The sequence below is a fragment of the Aegilops tauschii genome, chromosome 1 (genome assembly GCF_002575655.3).
Source record: "Aegilops tauschii subsp. strangulata cultivar AL8/78 chromosome 1, Aet v6.0, whole genome shotgun sequence".
Classification (NCBI taxonomy): Eukaryota; Viridiplantae; Streptophyta; class Magnoliopsida; order Poales; family Poaceae; genus Aegilops; species Aegilops tauschii.
The window spans coordinates 37,247,677-37,260,553 of NC_053035.3; the positions used below are offsets into that span (position 1 = coordinate 37,247,677).

General features: G+C 53.5%; 2 protein-coding genes across 2 annotated transcripts; one reads left to right on the plus strand and one right to left on the minus strand.

Annotated features, from left to right (window-relative positions):
• Window positions 1-521: 521 nt before the first annotated feature.
• Window positions 522-4,108, minus strand: LOC141027239 (uncharacterized). The gene is made up of 3 exons (XM_073504225.1): window positions 3,151-4,108; window positions 1,176-3,103; window positions 522-1,019 (listed from the first exon to the last, which is right to left on the minus strand). The coding sequence occupies exons 1-3, from the start codon at window positions 4,106-4,108 to the stop codon at window positions 522-524; spliced, it is 3,384 nt and encodes a 1,127-aa protein (XP_073360326.1).
• A 557-nt stretch (window positions 4,109-4,665) lies between these two features.
• LOC109771802 (probable leucine-rich repeat receptor-like protein kinase At1g35710) lies at window positions 4,666-8,054 on the plus strand. The gene is made up of 6 exons (XM_045231115.1): window positions 4,666-4,677; window positions 5,205-5,433; window positions 5,787-5,927; window positions 6,069-7,418; window positions 7,530-7,798; window positions 8,001-8,054. The coding sequence occupies exons 1-6, from the start codon at window positions 4,666-4,668 to the stop codon at window positions 8,052-8,054; spliced, it is 2,055 nt and encodes a 684-aa protein (XP_045087050.1).
• Window positions 8,055-12,877: the final 4,823 nt, after the last annotated feature.

A 12,877-nucleotide genomic window follows, 5' to 3' on the forward strand; every position in this document is an offset into this window, starting at 1 on the left:
GGCCCGCCGTCGATCATGGGCACCGTCTTGTCGTCCCAGAGTGTCATGGCGCCCAGGTTGGGTTCAACGCCATACAGAGCCTTGAAGGGGGTGCATTTGATCGAGTGGAACGACGAGTTGTACCAAAATTCCTTTGTAGGTAGCCAGCGGCGCCATTGCCGGGGCGAGTCGTGCACAGCACAACGCAAGTACATCTCCATGCACTGGTTGACGCGTTCGCTCTGGCCGTCCGTTTGGGGGTGGTAAGCAGTGGAGAAAAGTAACTTGGTGCCCGCGCTGGCGAAGAGCTCGCGCCAGAGCGCGCTGGTGAAGACGCGGTCGCGGTCGGAGAAGATGGAGCTGGGGATGCCGTGCAGCTTGACGATCTGATCCCAGAAGACTTTGGCGACCTGAGGAGCCTTGAATGGGTGCCGAAGCGGAATGAAGTGCGCAGATTTGGTCAGCCGGTCCATGACTACCAGGATGGAACCGAAGCCCTCTGACCATGGTAACCCTTCCACGGAATCCATGGTGAGGTCGCACTAGGGAGCAGTTGGCACGGGCAGGGGCGCGAGCGTGCCCGCCGGCTTGGACTGCTCGTGTTTGGCATGCTGGCACACGGAGCACTGCCGCACGTAGTCGGAGACGTCGGTCTTCAATCCGTCCCAGACGAAAAGCTTCTTGATGCGCTGGTAGGTGGCCGTCGCGCCGGAGTGGCCACCGAGCGCGCTGTCGTGCAGAGCGCTGATGATCTTGGTGCGGAGAGTTGTGTTCTTGCCGATCCACAAGCGCTCCTGCTTGCGGATGAGCCCTTTGTAGAGCTCATAGCCGTCGTCATCGGGACTGTGGATCGCGAGGCGCGCCAGACGATCCTGCGGGTCGGCGTCCGTGGCGTAGGAGTTGGCCACCTCTTGCACCCATGCCGGCTGGCAGATGGAGAGCGCGTCGAGGTTCAGGGTCGCGCCCACTCGAGAGAGCGCGTCCGCGGCTCCATTGTCGCTGCCGCGTCGGTAGCGGAACTGGAATTGCAGTCCCACTAGCTTGGCCATGGCCTTGCGTTGCAAGTCAGTGGCGAGCTGCTGATCTTGCAAGTTGCAGAGGCTCTTGTGATCTGTGACGATGGTGAAGAGGCCCTGTTGCAAATACGCGCGCCATTTCTCGACGGCCATCATGACGGCGAGGAACTCCTCATACGCTGACAGCTTCTGATTTCGCACTCCCAGGACCTTGCTGAGAAACGCCACCGGGTGTCCGTCCTGTGCCAGCACCGCGCCGACACCGGTGTCGCACGCGTCCGTCTCAATCGCAAACGGCCTTGCGAAATCTGGGAGCGCGAGCACCGGCGCGGTCACCATGGCGCGCTTGAGGAGGTCGAACGCCACCTGTGCCTTGTCGGTCCACTCGAAGCCCTTCTTGGTCAGTAAACTTGTGAGCGGCTTGGCAATGATGCCGTAGTGCGCAATGAACTTGCGGTAGTAGCCGAGGCCGAGGAAGCCACGCAGCTCGGTGGCAGTTGTTGGGGTCGGCCATGCCACCATAGCTTGCGTCTTCTCGGGATCCGTGGCGACGCCGTCCTTGGAAATGATGTGGCCGAGGTAGGAGATGTTGTCTTGCGTGAAAGAGCACTTGGACTCCTTGGCGTACAGTTGGTGCTCGCGAAGCAGAGCGAGAACGAGACGAAGATGTTCCAGGTGCTCCTCCAGCGTTTCACTGAAGATCAAAATGTCATCCAAAAATATGATTACGAACTTGCGCACGTACTTGGCGAAGATTGTATTCATCAGGCACCGGAACGTGGCCGGCGCGTTCGTCAGCCCGAATGTCATGACCTTGAAGTGGAAGTGGCCATGGTGCGTCTTGAACGCCGTCTTCTCTTCGTCGCCCGTGCGCATGCGTATCTGGTGGTAACCAGCGCGGAGGTCCAGCTTGGAGAAGAATGCCGCTCCAGCCAGCTCGTCGAGCAGTTCGTCGACAATGGGCAGGGGAAATTTGTTCTTGACCGTGGCGTCGTTGAGCCGGCGATAGTCGATGCAAAAGCGCCAGGTGCCGTCCTTCTTGACGAGCAGCACGGGCGCAGCGAACGGGCTCATACTGTGTTCGATGACACCCGACTGGAGCATCTCTTGAACTTGGCGCTCTATCTCGTCCTTCTGCAAGGGCGAGTAGCGGTACGGGCGCAAGTTCGCGGGGCGCGCGTCGTCCACCAGGGTGATGGCGTGATCGTAGCGGCGGTGGGGAGGCAGGCCCTTGGGTTCGGCGAACACATCAGCGAAGTCCGTCAGGACACTCTGAACACTTGGTGGGATTTTGGTGGCCTGCGGCTCGGGTGAGCGTGGCAAATCCAGCACGGCCATGTACCAAATGTCGTTGCCGGCTTGCCATTTGCGCAATTGCTCTGGTTTGATCTCCTCCACCCGCTCGTGCTGCTTCGGTCGAACACCTTGCAGGGTGATCATGGCGCCGTGGTGCTCGAAGGTCAGCGTCTTGTCGAGCCAGTAGCAACTCATCGGACTGAACTGCTCCAACCAGTCCATACCGAGCACGCCGTCGTAAGCACCCAACTCCAGTTGCCGCATATCGGTGGTGAAGGTGTGGCCCTGAATCCACCAGTTCAGACCTTGCACCATGCTGTTGCAGGTCATGCGCTCGCCGTTGGCCACGCGAACCTCCACTGCGGGCACTGGAACGGTTGGAGCGTGCACGCGCTCGGCGAACGCCTTGGAGACGAAGCTGTGCGTGCTCCCTGAATCCACCAAAAGCAACATGACTTGATTGCCGACGAGCGCGCGCAGACGAATGGTGCGCGGCGACTCGGTACCGGCGACCGCATGGGTGGAGAGCACGCAGCATTCGGGCGCGGGGTCCTGATCCACTGGGGCGTCGAGCAAGTCCAGGGCGTGCACCGCGTCATCAGTAAGCACTTCACCATAGTAGCCTACTTGAATCGTGAGCAGTTGTGTGGCCGGCTTGCATCGATGGTTGCGGGAGTAGCGGTCGCCGCATTTGAAGCAGAGTCCGTTGGCGCGGCGATGCTCACGCAGTTGCCGTTCGCGCGCCAGGTTGTCGTTGGGGGCCGCCGTGCCACCCGGCCTGGGCGCTCCCACAGCTCGGGCAGGAAGCGGCATGGTGGTGGGGGTGGTGGAGGTCGCCCTGCCGGAATGATCCGTGGTCGAGCACGTTGCATGCCGGCCTCTTCTTCCACGATCCGGGCCAACACCGCTGCGCGTGTGATGCTTGACGGCTCTTGGAGGCGGACCGCAGCCCACAAATCGTCGCGCAAACCCAGCAGGAACTGTGTGACGAATAGCTTGGGGTTGAGCGACGCATCCAGGGCGAGCATGTGGTACATGTGTGTCTCGAACGTCGTCCTGTACTCGGCAACGGTGCTGGTTTGGCGAAGTTGCAGCAACTTATGCATCTCCATCTCGAATTCATCCGGTGCGAATTCGCTGATGATGGCTGCGGCGAACTCCTCCCACGTCGGCGAGCGATGTGTCTGCCGGTACGCCTGGTACCAGTGCGCGGCGTGGCCGTCGATGTAGAGGGAAGCCGTGGTCACCCAGCTGTGCAGGGGAACGCGGTACAGGTCGAAGTAGGTGATGCAGCGGTCGATCCAGAGGCTGGGCGCGTCGCCGTCGAAGTGTGGGAAGTCGTGCTTCGGCGGCTTGACCGTGTTCTCCTCGCGCTGCCCGGTGTGCGCATCGCGGCCCGCCATGAACGCGGCGGTCTGTCCCGCGCCCCCGTACGGCATGGTGTGCCACGTGGGCAACAGAGGAGGGCCGTTGTTGGCGAGGCGGACGGCTGGACCTTGAGGGCGAGACCCGCGGGCGTGCTCAAGCGATGTCATCGCAGAGGCCTGGGTGTCGCCGTCGTGGTGGTCGGCGGTGTTCGGTGGGTGGCGCTCCGCTGCGGGCGGCGAAGGCGGGAGTTCGCGTTGCTGCTGGCGAACCTCGTCGACGTCTGCTTGGGTGAGTTCCAGTTGCTTGCGGATGTGCGCCAGATCCGCTGAGACCTGCGTATTGAACGCGATCTGGGCCTCGCGCTGCTTGTCGCTCGCAAGCGTGGTCTCGTCGAAGCGCTTCAGGAGCGCCTGCAGCATGGTCTTGAGCTCTCCCGTGGATTCCGTCATGGCGGTGATGATGTGGCGAGTCTGAGCGGAAGGTTTGCTGGGCGGCGCCGTCGCACTCGCTCCAAATCAAGCCAACCCCGCTGGGGATTTCGCGCGGATCTCGTCGGAGCAAGACCGCACCCGCAGTGGTGGATGTTACGGCTCGATCGAGAGGATATGAGTGGCAGCGAAAGAAAATTTGGGGGGGGGGGGGGGGAGGGGGGGCAAAACCTAGCTCTGATTACCAAATGTCACGAGCTCATCCTTGCGAAGGGGATCGAAGAAGGGAAGGGGATGAGATCGAGACTTGGAGAAGGGGGGATTCTTTCCAAGGGAGGAGGTACAGATTAGGTGAGAGGTTCAGAGTCTTGACATAATTTTTCACACACGCACACCTACTGGCTCCAGCTGGCTATATAGCCGGGCCACACTTGGCAACTCGCCTTACAGGTGGGTCTGTGCCAGTAGTCATCGGGGCCCACCGAATCACACGTCCACCGCATCAGGTCCTGGTGATGCCGGTGTGACAAGAATGCTAGAAGGTCTTGCACGCGGTCTTTCGGGGAATCTGGCCGAGCATGGCCTACACGGCAAGCCTCTCAATCACTTTCTTTTGAACTGTCGACGGCATCAGGACATCGGGACTTTTCATTCAGTCACTGATGAACAGTACACGCGGTGCTTCAGACTTCAGATTCTTCCTTAGTCAATGATAGTACATGCCTGTGTGGAATCAATTCCATAATCTGGCCCAGCATGGGCTACACGGCAAGCCTTGCAATCACTATCTTTATCTTTAGAACAATCAACGGCATCAGCGGACTATATATCCATGCATGTAATGTGTGTGCTCTGGAGCTTCACTTACGAACTAGACCTGCACAAAATGAGCCTTCTCCTTGCTTTGGAGCTCCTGCTATTCCTCCTTGCCTTGACACAGCTTTCTTGTGCCTCAAATTCTACGCATCCGTCACTGGATCGGCAAGCAGAAGCACTTCTCCATTGGAAATCTAGCCTAAGCAATGGTGACGATTTGGTCTCATGGAGAAAGGAGTCCAGCCCCTGTAACTGGGCCGGTATTACCTGCAGCACTGTGGTGTCTCGTGGCCATGACCAGGTTGATGCCTTCCTAGTTGTGTCCAACATTTCGCTTGGGTGCTGTTACCTTGAAGGCAGGTTGGACAATATCCACTTTGCAGACTTGCCTCATCTTATCTATCTTAACCTCACCGGGAACAGTCTCTTGGGCCCAATCCCATCAAGCATTGGTGCTCTTACCGAGCTCACTCACTTGGATCTATCCAATAATGATTTGAACGGATCTATCCCAACATCCCTAGGTAATTGTACTAAACTAATCTCCAGCAATCTCTCTCACTGCAATTTGTTTCTATCATGCCTAGTACAATAGGAAGAATGGGGAACTTGATGAGCCTCTCCACTTTGCAGATTTGCCCCATCTTGTCCATTTGAACCTTGGTAACAACCTCCTCTCAAGCAAAATCCCATCAAGCATTGGTGCTCTTGCCAAGCTTGAAAACATGGATTTATCTGGCAATGACCTGAACGGATCTATACCAACATACCTAGGTAATTGTACTGAACTAACCTCCATCCATATCTCTTACTACAATTTGTTTCTACCATGCCTTGTACAGTAGGAACACCAGGGAATTTAATGAGCATCTCCATCTTGCAGACTTGCCCCATCTTGTCAATTTGGACCTCAGTCGCAATTCTCTCTCGGGCCTAATCCCAGCAAGCATTAGCGTTCTTTCCAAGCTCGCGGTCTTAGATCTATCCTTCAATTTTCTCGATGGACCTATCCCACCATCCATAGGTAATAATACTAAACTAACCTCTGTGGATCTCTCTCATAATTTTGTGTCCAAAGGGTCCATTGGAAGCATAGGAAATCTAACGAGTTTAAGTTACTTAGATCTTTCCAACAATCGAATCACAAGTTCCATTGGAAGCGTAGGAAATCTAACGAGTTTAAGATACTTAGATCTTTCCAACAATCGAGTCACAAGTTCCATTGGAAGCATAGGAAATCTAACAAGTTTAGAGTTCTTGGATCTTTCGAACAATCAAATAAATGGTTCTATCCCTTCGACATTGTCAAAACTGATTTCTCTTACAACACTATCACTTAAGTCCAATCAGCTTAATGGCCTATTACCGCCAGAGTTAGGATCTCTTGTTCTTCTAACACATCTGGATCTAAGTAGAAACCAATTTCTAGGAAGCATTCCACCTCAGATAGGACATTGCCACCTTTTGTCATCGTTACTTGTATCAGACAACTTATTGACAGGAGAAATACCACAAGAATTGGGTTATCTCACCAACCTATATGAGCTGGACTTGAGTAGAAACAATTTAAGTGGTGCCATCCCAGTGACATTTAATAAGCTTTACCGACTGTTCAGGCTGAATTTATCATATAACGCTTTGGATGGCAAAGTTCCATATACATCCATTCCTGCATCTTTGACTGTCGTTTCACTTGGCCATAATATCAATTTATGCGGCGATTCACAATATTCAGACTATTCGAAGTATGACTTAACACCATGTAAGGCACTGGAGGTTGACAGGGAACAACAAAGCAGTAAACGTCCGCATGTCATACTACTTCTTGCTTTAGCTCCATTTTCCTTCATTTGCCTCTCAATAGCAACCATCGTGGTTGTTTGTCAGAGAAGAAAATCTGTAAGAAACAGTAGCATAAGCAAATCTGGAGATATATTTTCCATATGGAATTTCGACGGGAAGATCGCATTCGAAGACATAGTCAGCGCAACAGAAAATTTCGATGAGAAATACTGCATTGGTGCTGGAGGCTATGGATCAGTCTTCAGAGTTGACCTTCATGGGGGGACTACCTTTGCTGTGAAGCTCCTCCACTCAATGGAAGAATATAACGATGAGGGATCATTCCACACTGAGATTGAAGTGTTGACAAAAATCAGGCATCGATGCATCGTCAAATTGTATGGCTTTTGTTCCCACTCCAAGTGCAAATTACTCGTCTATGATCTTATCGAGAGGGGAAGTTTATCATCCATATTTCATGACCAAGAGCTAGTGAAGGAATTGGATTGGCCCAAGAGAGTCACTCTTGTGAGGGATGTAGCTCAAGCTCTCTCTTACTTGCACCATGATTGCGAAGATCCAATCGTACATCGCGACATAAAAAGCAGCAACATTCTTCTAGACCATGATTTTAAAGCTTATGTTTCGGATTTTGGCATGGCGAGGAAACTGAAGCATGGTTACTCAAGCTGGAGCACTATCTTTGGAGGGACATGTGGCTACATAGCCCCAGGTACATACATGGGCTTATTATATTTTTGTATCATTTATATGAAAATGTGATTCCGAAAGAGAGACAATTGGATTCTGTTCTGATATATATACTGATGTTGTTTTATTACAGAATTGTCATCTACTATGATGTTGACAGAGAAGTGTGACGTTTTCAGTTTCGGTGTGCTTGCGCTGGAAGTTGTGATTGGAAAGCACCCAGGTGATCTACTCCTTCCATTCTTCTGCCGAACAGAGCAGCCTGGGAAATTCAAGGATATCCTGGATCAACGCATCACAGCACCCTCAACCATTGACGAGGAGAAGGATGTCATTTTGGTTGCCTTGGTGGCCTTTGTTTGCCTGCACGTCAATCCCAAAGCCCGGCCAACAAAGCAGCAGGTATATCAGGCCCTCGCAAACAGGAGCCTCCCAGCGCTCATGCTCAGGCCCCTTCATGAAATCAGGCTGCAAGATTTGCATGATTATTGTGGCTCCATAAAGAATATATGAAGCTATGTAGCCAGTCTCATGTGTTGAAGGATGGATAACAGGAAAATACATGCTTTGTACATTGACCTGGTATTGTTACTTGTAATTTCAGTATAAAAAGTCGCAAGGTTTGCCAAAACTGCTGAAGCTGCTGACTGAACTCTGAATGTAGTGCCCAACATGGAAGGGTGAATATTTTCTTTGGACACATGCTTTGGGCTCATTACTGAAGTTAATTTACATCCTTGTCTATGTGTGGGCAATGATCTGAGCTTAGAGTTCCTGAAAACATTTTATGTATGGCTGCAGTTTCTGAGTACTAGCTACATAGCTTCATATATTCTTTTCATTTCCCTTTTAAGAACACTTTTTGTATGGAGGTGGAACTGTACCGGCGGGCGGTGGCGCTGCTACCAGAGGCCAGCGGGGAGATGTGTGGTCACGCACTGAAGGAGCTCTGCTGGTGGAATTAAACAGAACAAGATCATGTGCAATTTGGAAGTACGTTGTACATCTACTAAATTGAAGGTCTCAAGGAGGATACCGAATGGTGAGTTGCCTGTCAAATGCACCATTGCTAGGTGGATCTGAGAAGGTGGATATACTGCCTGTCAAATGGTGAGTTGCCTGTCAAATGCATCTATGTGTCACCACATTTCTCTAGGATCAGCCGCATTGCTGATGATGAGCACATTTAACATCCAAACTTCCGTGATCATGTCCAAGTACCTATCCAACCACATGAAGAAACGCCAGCCTTTGACCTGTCCAAGCATACTAGATTCAGCAACCAAGCATCAGGAAAACCATATGGTATACTACTTGGCTCTGAACATTAAAGAACAGGGGAACAAGTTACGTGAACAGGGGAACCATATGATCTACTCCAACTTAGATTCAGCAGCCAAGCATCCCATTCCGAACAACCTTCTTGTCCTTGTCTTTCCTTGGGCATTTCACTGAATATCAACCTTTCACCTCCACATTCTGAGCATTCAGTCAGAGGTAGCATCATTATCCCTTGGTGCACACCGGACAGGGCTGGGTTGCAGTTTCCCTGTAATATGGGTCACCTGGTAGCCAGAGTTTCTGCGCACGCCCAGGCCAGTGGTCGACGCGCTGGTGGTGCTGCACTATGGGAGTAGCGGCGCTTGTAATGCTGGAGTAGCCATGCCTCCTGTGATTGCCTCCCTGGTGGCTGCTGGAGTGGCTCCACCTGCTTGATACATGGTGAAATCCTCATAAAAAAACAATGGCATATCATATATTATAGATATATAGGCATATTCAATGCTAAACCTAGTAGTATCAATCTATATGAAAAAACATCACTGGTCATAGCTTTAATAGACGCATCTTGGGCTGGTATGTCAACCCGTGCATCGAAGTCAATATGAACTGGTTGTACGCCGCGCCAGAACCTTTTCAAACTGGGTGAACAAAAATTAGTAAAATTTGTAAGTACAAATTCAAGAAAGAAAATATCAGTGATAGCACACAAGAATAATCGCTTTTCCTTAACAAAGACCATTATTTTGGTTTTCTATATCCATAGTTCCATTGGGTGCTCTCGACCCTCTCGTGTCAGCCCCCCTCGCGGGCAACGCGAGAGGCGACAACCCAGCCGCCAGCGACCCCCTCGACCTCCCTCCTTCCCCTCCGTTGCCGCCTGGGGTTGGCACCGGGCTAAGGCCGTGCGTTGGCCGGCGGTGGCAGAGGGTTGTTCCTCCTTCTCCTGGATCTATGGCGAGGGCGTTGGATCCGTAGGGGGGGGGGGGGGGGGGCTCTCCCTCGATCCACGGAGGCGCGGCGTGCTTGGCGGCACGGGTGGAGTTCTGATGCACGTGGCATGGAGATCGGATGGGCATGGACGGGGACGGTGGCGGTGGCGGCGTCCAGCCCGAATGCGGTCTTTGCGGTGGCGACGACGATGGCTGGCCCAGATCCGGCCATGGTGGTGGCAGCGTCCCCTCTGCCGGGGACGACGGGCCAGGAGGTGGGTCCTTGTGGCGGCACTGGTGGTGGCGGATCTTGGGATCCCGTGTCCGGGTTTGTCGCAGGACGCGCATGGCGGACGGAGCTTTCTCCAACGTCGACGGCGCTTGATGCGGGATCGCGGCGGCGGTTGTTGTTGTATGGGCGATGACAGCGGCTGGCGCGATGGTGGGTGCTCCCAGCGCCCGGAATAGGGGTGGGGGCCCCTCTTCATCAACGGCGGCAGACTCCAAGGTCGTGTGGGCGACTCGGAGCCCGGATCTCGAGGTGGTGGCGGCCTTCTGAGGCTGGTAGCAGTATAGGACGTCCCTTCCATCAACAGGTCGGGTTCAATGTGGCTCGGCAGGTGACACATGTGCCTCTTTCGGAGTTGGCGGACGGTGCCTGTCGTCGGCAGGTGAAGCCACCGGTGGATGCGCTGTCGGCGGATGCTACGCACGACGTCTTATACGGAGACGTCAAGTCATGCCTGCTACCGGCAGGTGATGCACGGTGGCTCTGGCGGAGGTTTCATATTTAGCATGTTGTTGTTGGATCGAAGGTGGTACGACTGTAGCGGGAGGCAGATGGTATCTGACGTCTTTGTCTTCCGTTGTCTCCTCCAGAGGTATCGACTATCGAGGCGTCGGTAGACGGATAAGGGCGGATGGTACCGACGGCTTCAACGACGAGTTTATGCACTCCGGTGAAAACACAAGATCTCTGATCACGCTATATCGTCGTGCGCCTGTGTGGTGTCCTTGCTGAAGGTGGTGGATTGAAGTTTTGCTTTGGGGATGAGAATTCAGAGTTACCTTGTGGTGATGAGAAGCTACATTGTGGTGGACTCGCCATCATCGGCGCACGTGTAGTGATTCCTTCTTGAAGGCGTAGCCTAGGGGTTGTGTATTTTCGTTTATGTTGTGTCTTGTATCATAGGGTTAGTGGCTATCTGTGGGAATTATTGTCGCGAGGTATACGGCATCAGGGTTTGTTTTCTGCTTTATTTCCGGGTCGATGGTGTTCGACTGCTGGATTTTGCACTACTAATAATATATGGCTGCATGCATCGTTCTGATGTAGAGGAAGGGTTTATCCTCCTTTTAGAAAAAAAAAAGTTCCGCATTGAGTAGAATGCAGTTTAATTTATAATCTGAACATCAAGTGGACTGAGAGTGTAACCGAAAAGCGATACCTACGCCAATAAGCAACATGCCTAATTGCTGAACCAATGGAACCACAAGTATTAAATTTTTTATTTCCAGACAACATCCCATTGTAATTGAACGATCAACTCACACTCAATACATGCACTCTAAATGGAAATAGTAGAGCTTGCAGTTATTGATGCAGCGGTCCCCCCCCCCCCCCCAGCCCCCGCGTCGCTCCGCTCGGGGCGACTCGGGCGGCGACGAAACCCTAGCGCGCGCCGCCGCCCCCTGCTAGCTCCCCCCTCGCCGCCACCAGAGTAGGCCTCCGGGCAAGCCAGGGCGGCCGACGAGGACGGTGGCGGCGAGGATCTGCTGCTCCGCCTCCGTGCGGAGAGCCTCGGACGCCGAGGCGGCGGCCTCGGAAGGAGAGGCGACGGCTGGCTCTCCGGCGAGCAGTGGTCGCGGGTGCTGCTCCGCCCCCTCGGCCGCGCGGGCGGCGTGGTGGCGGCGGTTGTTTGGTGGCTGGTCTGCGCGTGTGGTCTTCTCCGACGGACAGCGCCAGATCTGCAGGTCTTTCCCTCCCCCTCTCATAGCTCCTTCCACCCCGGCGCTGCTGGTCCTTGGCGGTCCCTGGTCGTCGGATCTGGTGCGTTTGGGGTGCGGGAGTGGCGGCAGTCCGGGAGAAATCCTTGGCCGGTGTGGCCCGGCCACGACGGTGACGACATCTCTGTTGCCGTGCCCCTCCCTAGAGGCTCCGTCGAGGTTCTGTTCCCCTCTCCCCCTCTCGCCCCGGGTGAAAACCGCATCCTTTTGGATGGGGCGGCAGCGGCGCTCTACGCCGTCACCTTCCTGGAGGTGCCGCTCAGGTGGTTCGAGAGATGCGAGGGCGTTCTGATTTGGGGATTGGGGGATCGACGGTCGCGTGGTCCGATTTTATCGTTCTGCGCGTCCTTCCTCAGCACCTTCAATCTTGATAGCTTCATCCCTCCGTGTGTGGCTCTATGCGTATGGGCGAGGTTCTTCCAAGGCGAGCTCGTCTCAGCTGGGGGCGGGGCTGAGTATCTCTCAAGGTTGTTCGTGGCTGCCATCTTATCTGGCTCTAGGGTGAGCTTCCCCATCTTCCGACGATACGGCGTCCTTCGAGCCAGGACGAGGGGCAGGGGTCCTCTTCGGAGATGGTTTCGGGTAGTTTGTTGCAGCTCACCACTCCTGGTGCAGATGAGGGCATGCTCCATGCCTATGATGGGTCTCATCTTGTTAGTGCTTCCGCTCCACCTATGGTGCGCATTCTGCGGCTGGGGACTTCATCGACATCTAGCGAAGCTTTGTTGTCCATTTTGTTGTAGTGCTTGGTGTTGTTGAGGTTTGTAAGTTGTCTAGTAGCGCCATGTATCTGCCGTCTTTTTTCTTTTTCCTCTTGTAAGGTGCTGTCCGATGTACCTCCTGGCCGGTTGATGGCTTTGTTAATTCAAAGCCGGGCTCTCTCTCGAGCCTTCGTTCTAATAAAAAAAAATGGAAATAGTATGCCCAAAGAGAATGACAGCTATCTATATATACCGTGGCTGCATGGCGAAGATGGAGCTGCACAAGCGTGTTAGCCATCAAATTGTTAAGCATCTATGCCAGTTGGAAGCAATTTTGTGACCTATGTTTTTTATTTTGAGACATTGGAGTCCACCAAATTCAGTCAAGTCTTACTCTGGAAAGCAAGGTTCAGCTGTAGTCTAGGTCCAGTTTCTTCGTTAATCGTGACCACATTCCATGCCACACTCATCAGAACTTGATTGGATTTCTAATTCAAACAACAAGCGTGGAAAGAACTACAGGGAACTAAATTTCTCTGTCATCCAGCCTTTACCAATTC

Excerpts from the sequence above, each read along its gene's own strand:
- LOC141027239 (XM_073504225.1), bottom strand. The coding sequence starts at position 4,108 with ATGACGGAATCCACGGGAGAGCTCAAGACCATGCTGCAGGCGCTCCTG. Across the intron at positions 3,104-3,150 it reads GGCCGGCATGCAACGTGCTC|TGCCGCTTCCTGCCCGAGCT; the intron begins GACCACGGATCA and ends CCCCCACCACCA. Across the intron at positions 1,020-1,175 it reads TGCGAAATCAGAAGCTGTCA|CTAGTGGGACTGCAATTCCA; the intron begins GCGTATGAGGAG and ends GCCATGGCCAAG.
- LOC109771802 (XM_045231115.1), top strand. Across the intron at positions 5,928-6,068 it reads ACCTATCCCACCATCCATAG|GAAATCTAACGAGTTTAAGA; the intron begins GTAATAATACTA and ends TTGGAAGCGTAG. Across the intron at positions 7,799-8,000 it reads CCCGGCCAACAAAGCAGCAG|TATAAAAAGTCGCAAGGTTT; the intron begins GTATATCAGGCC and ends TTGTAATTTCAG.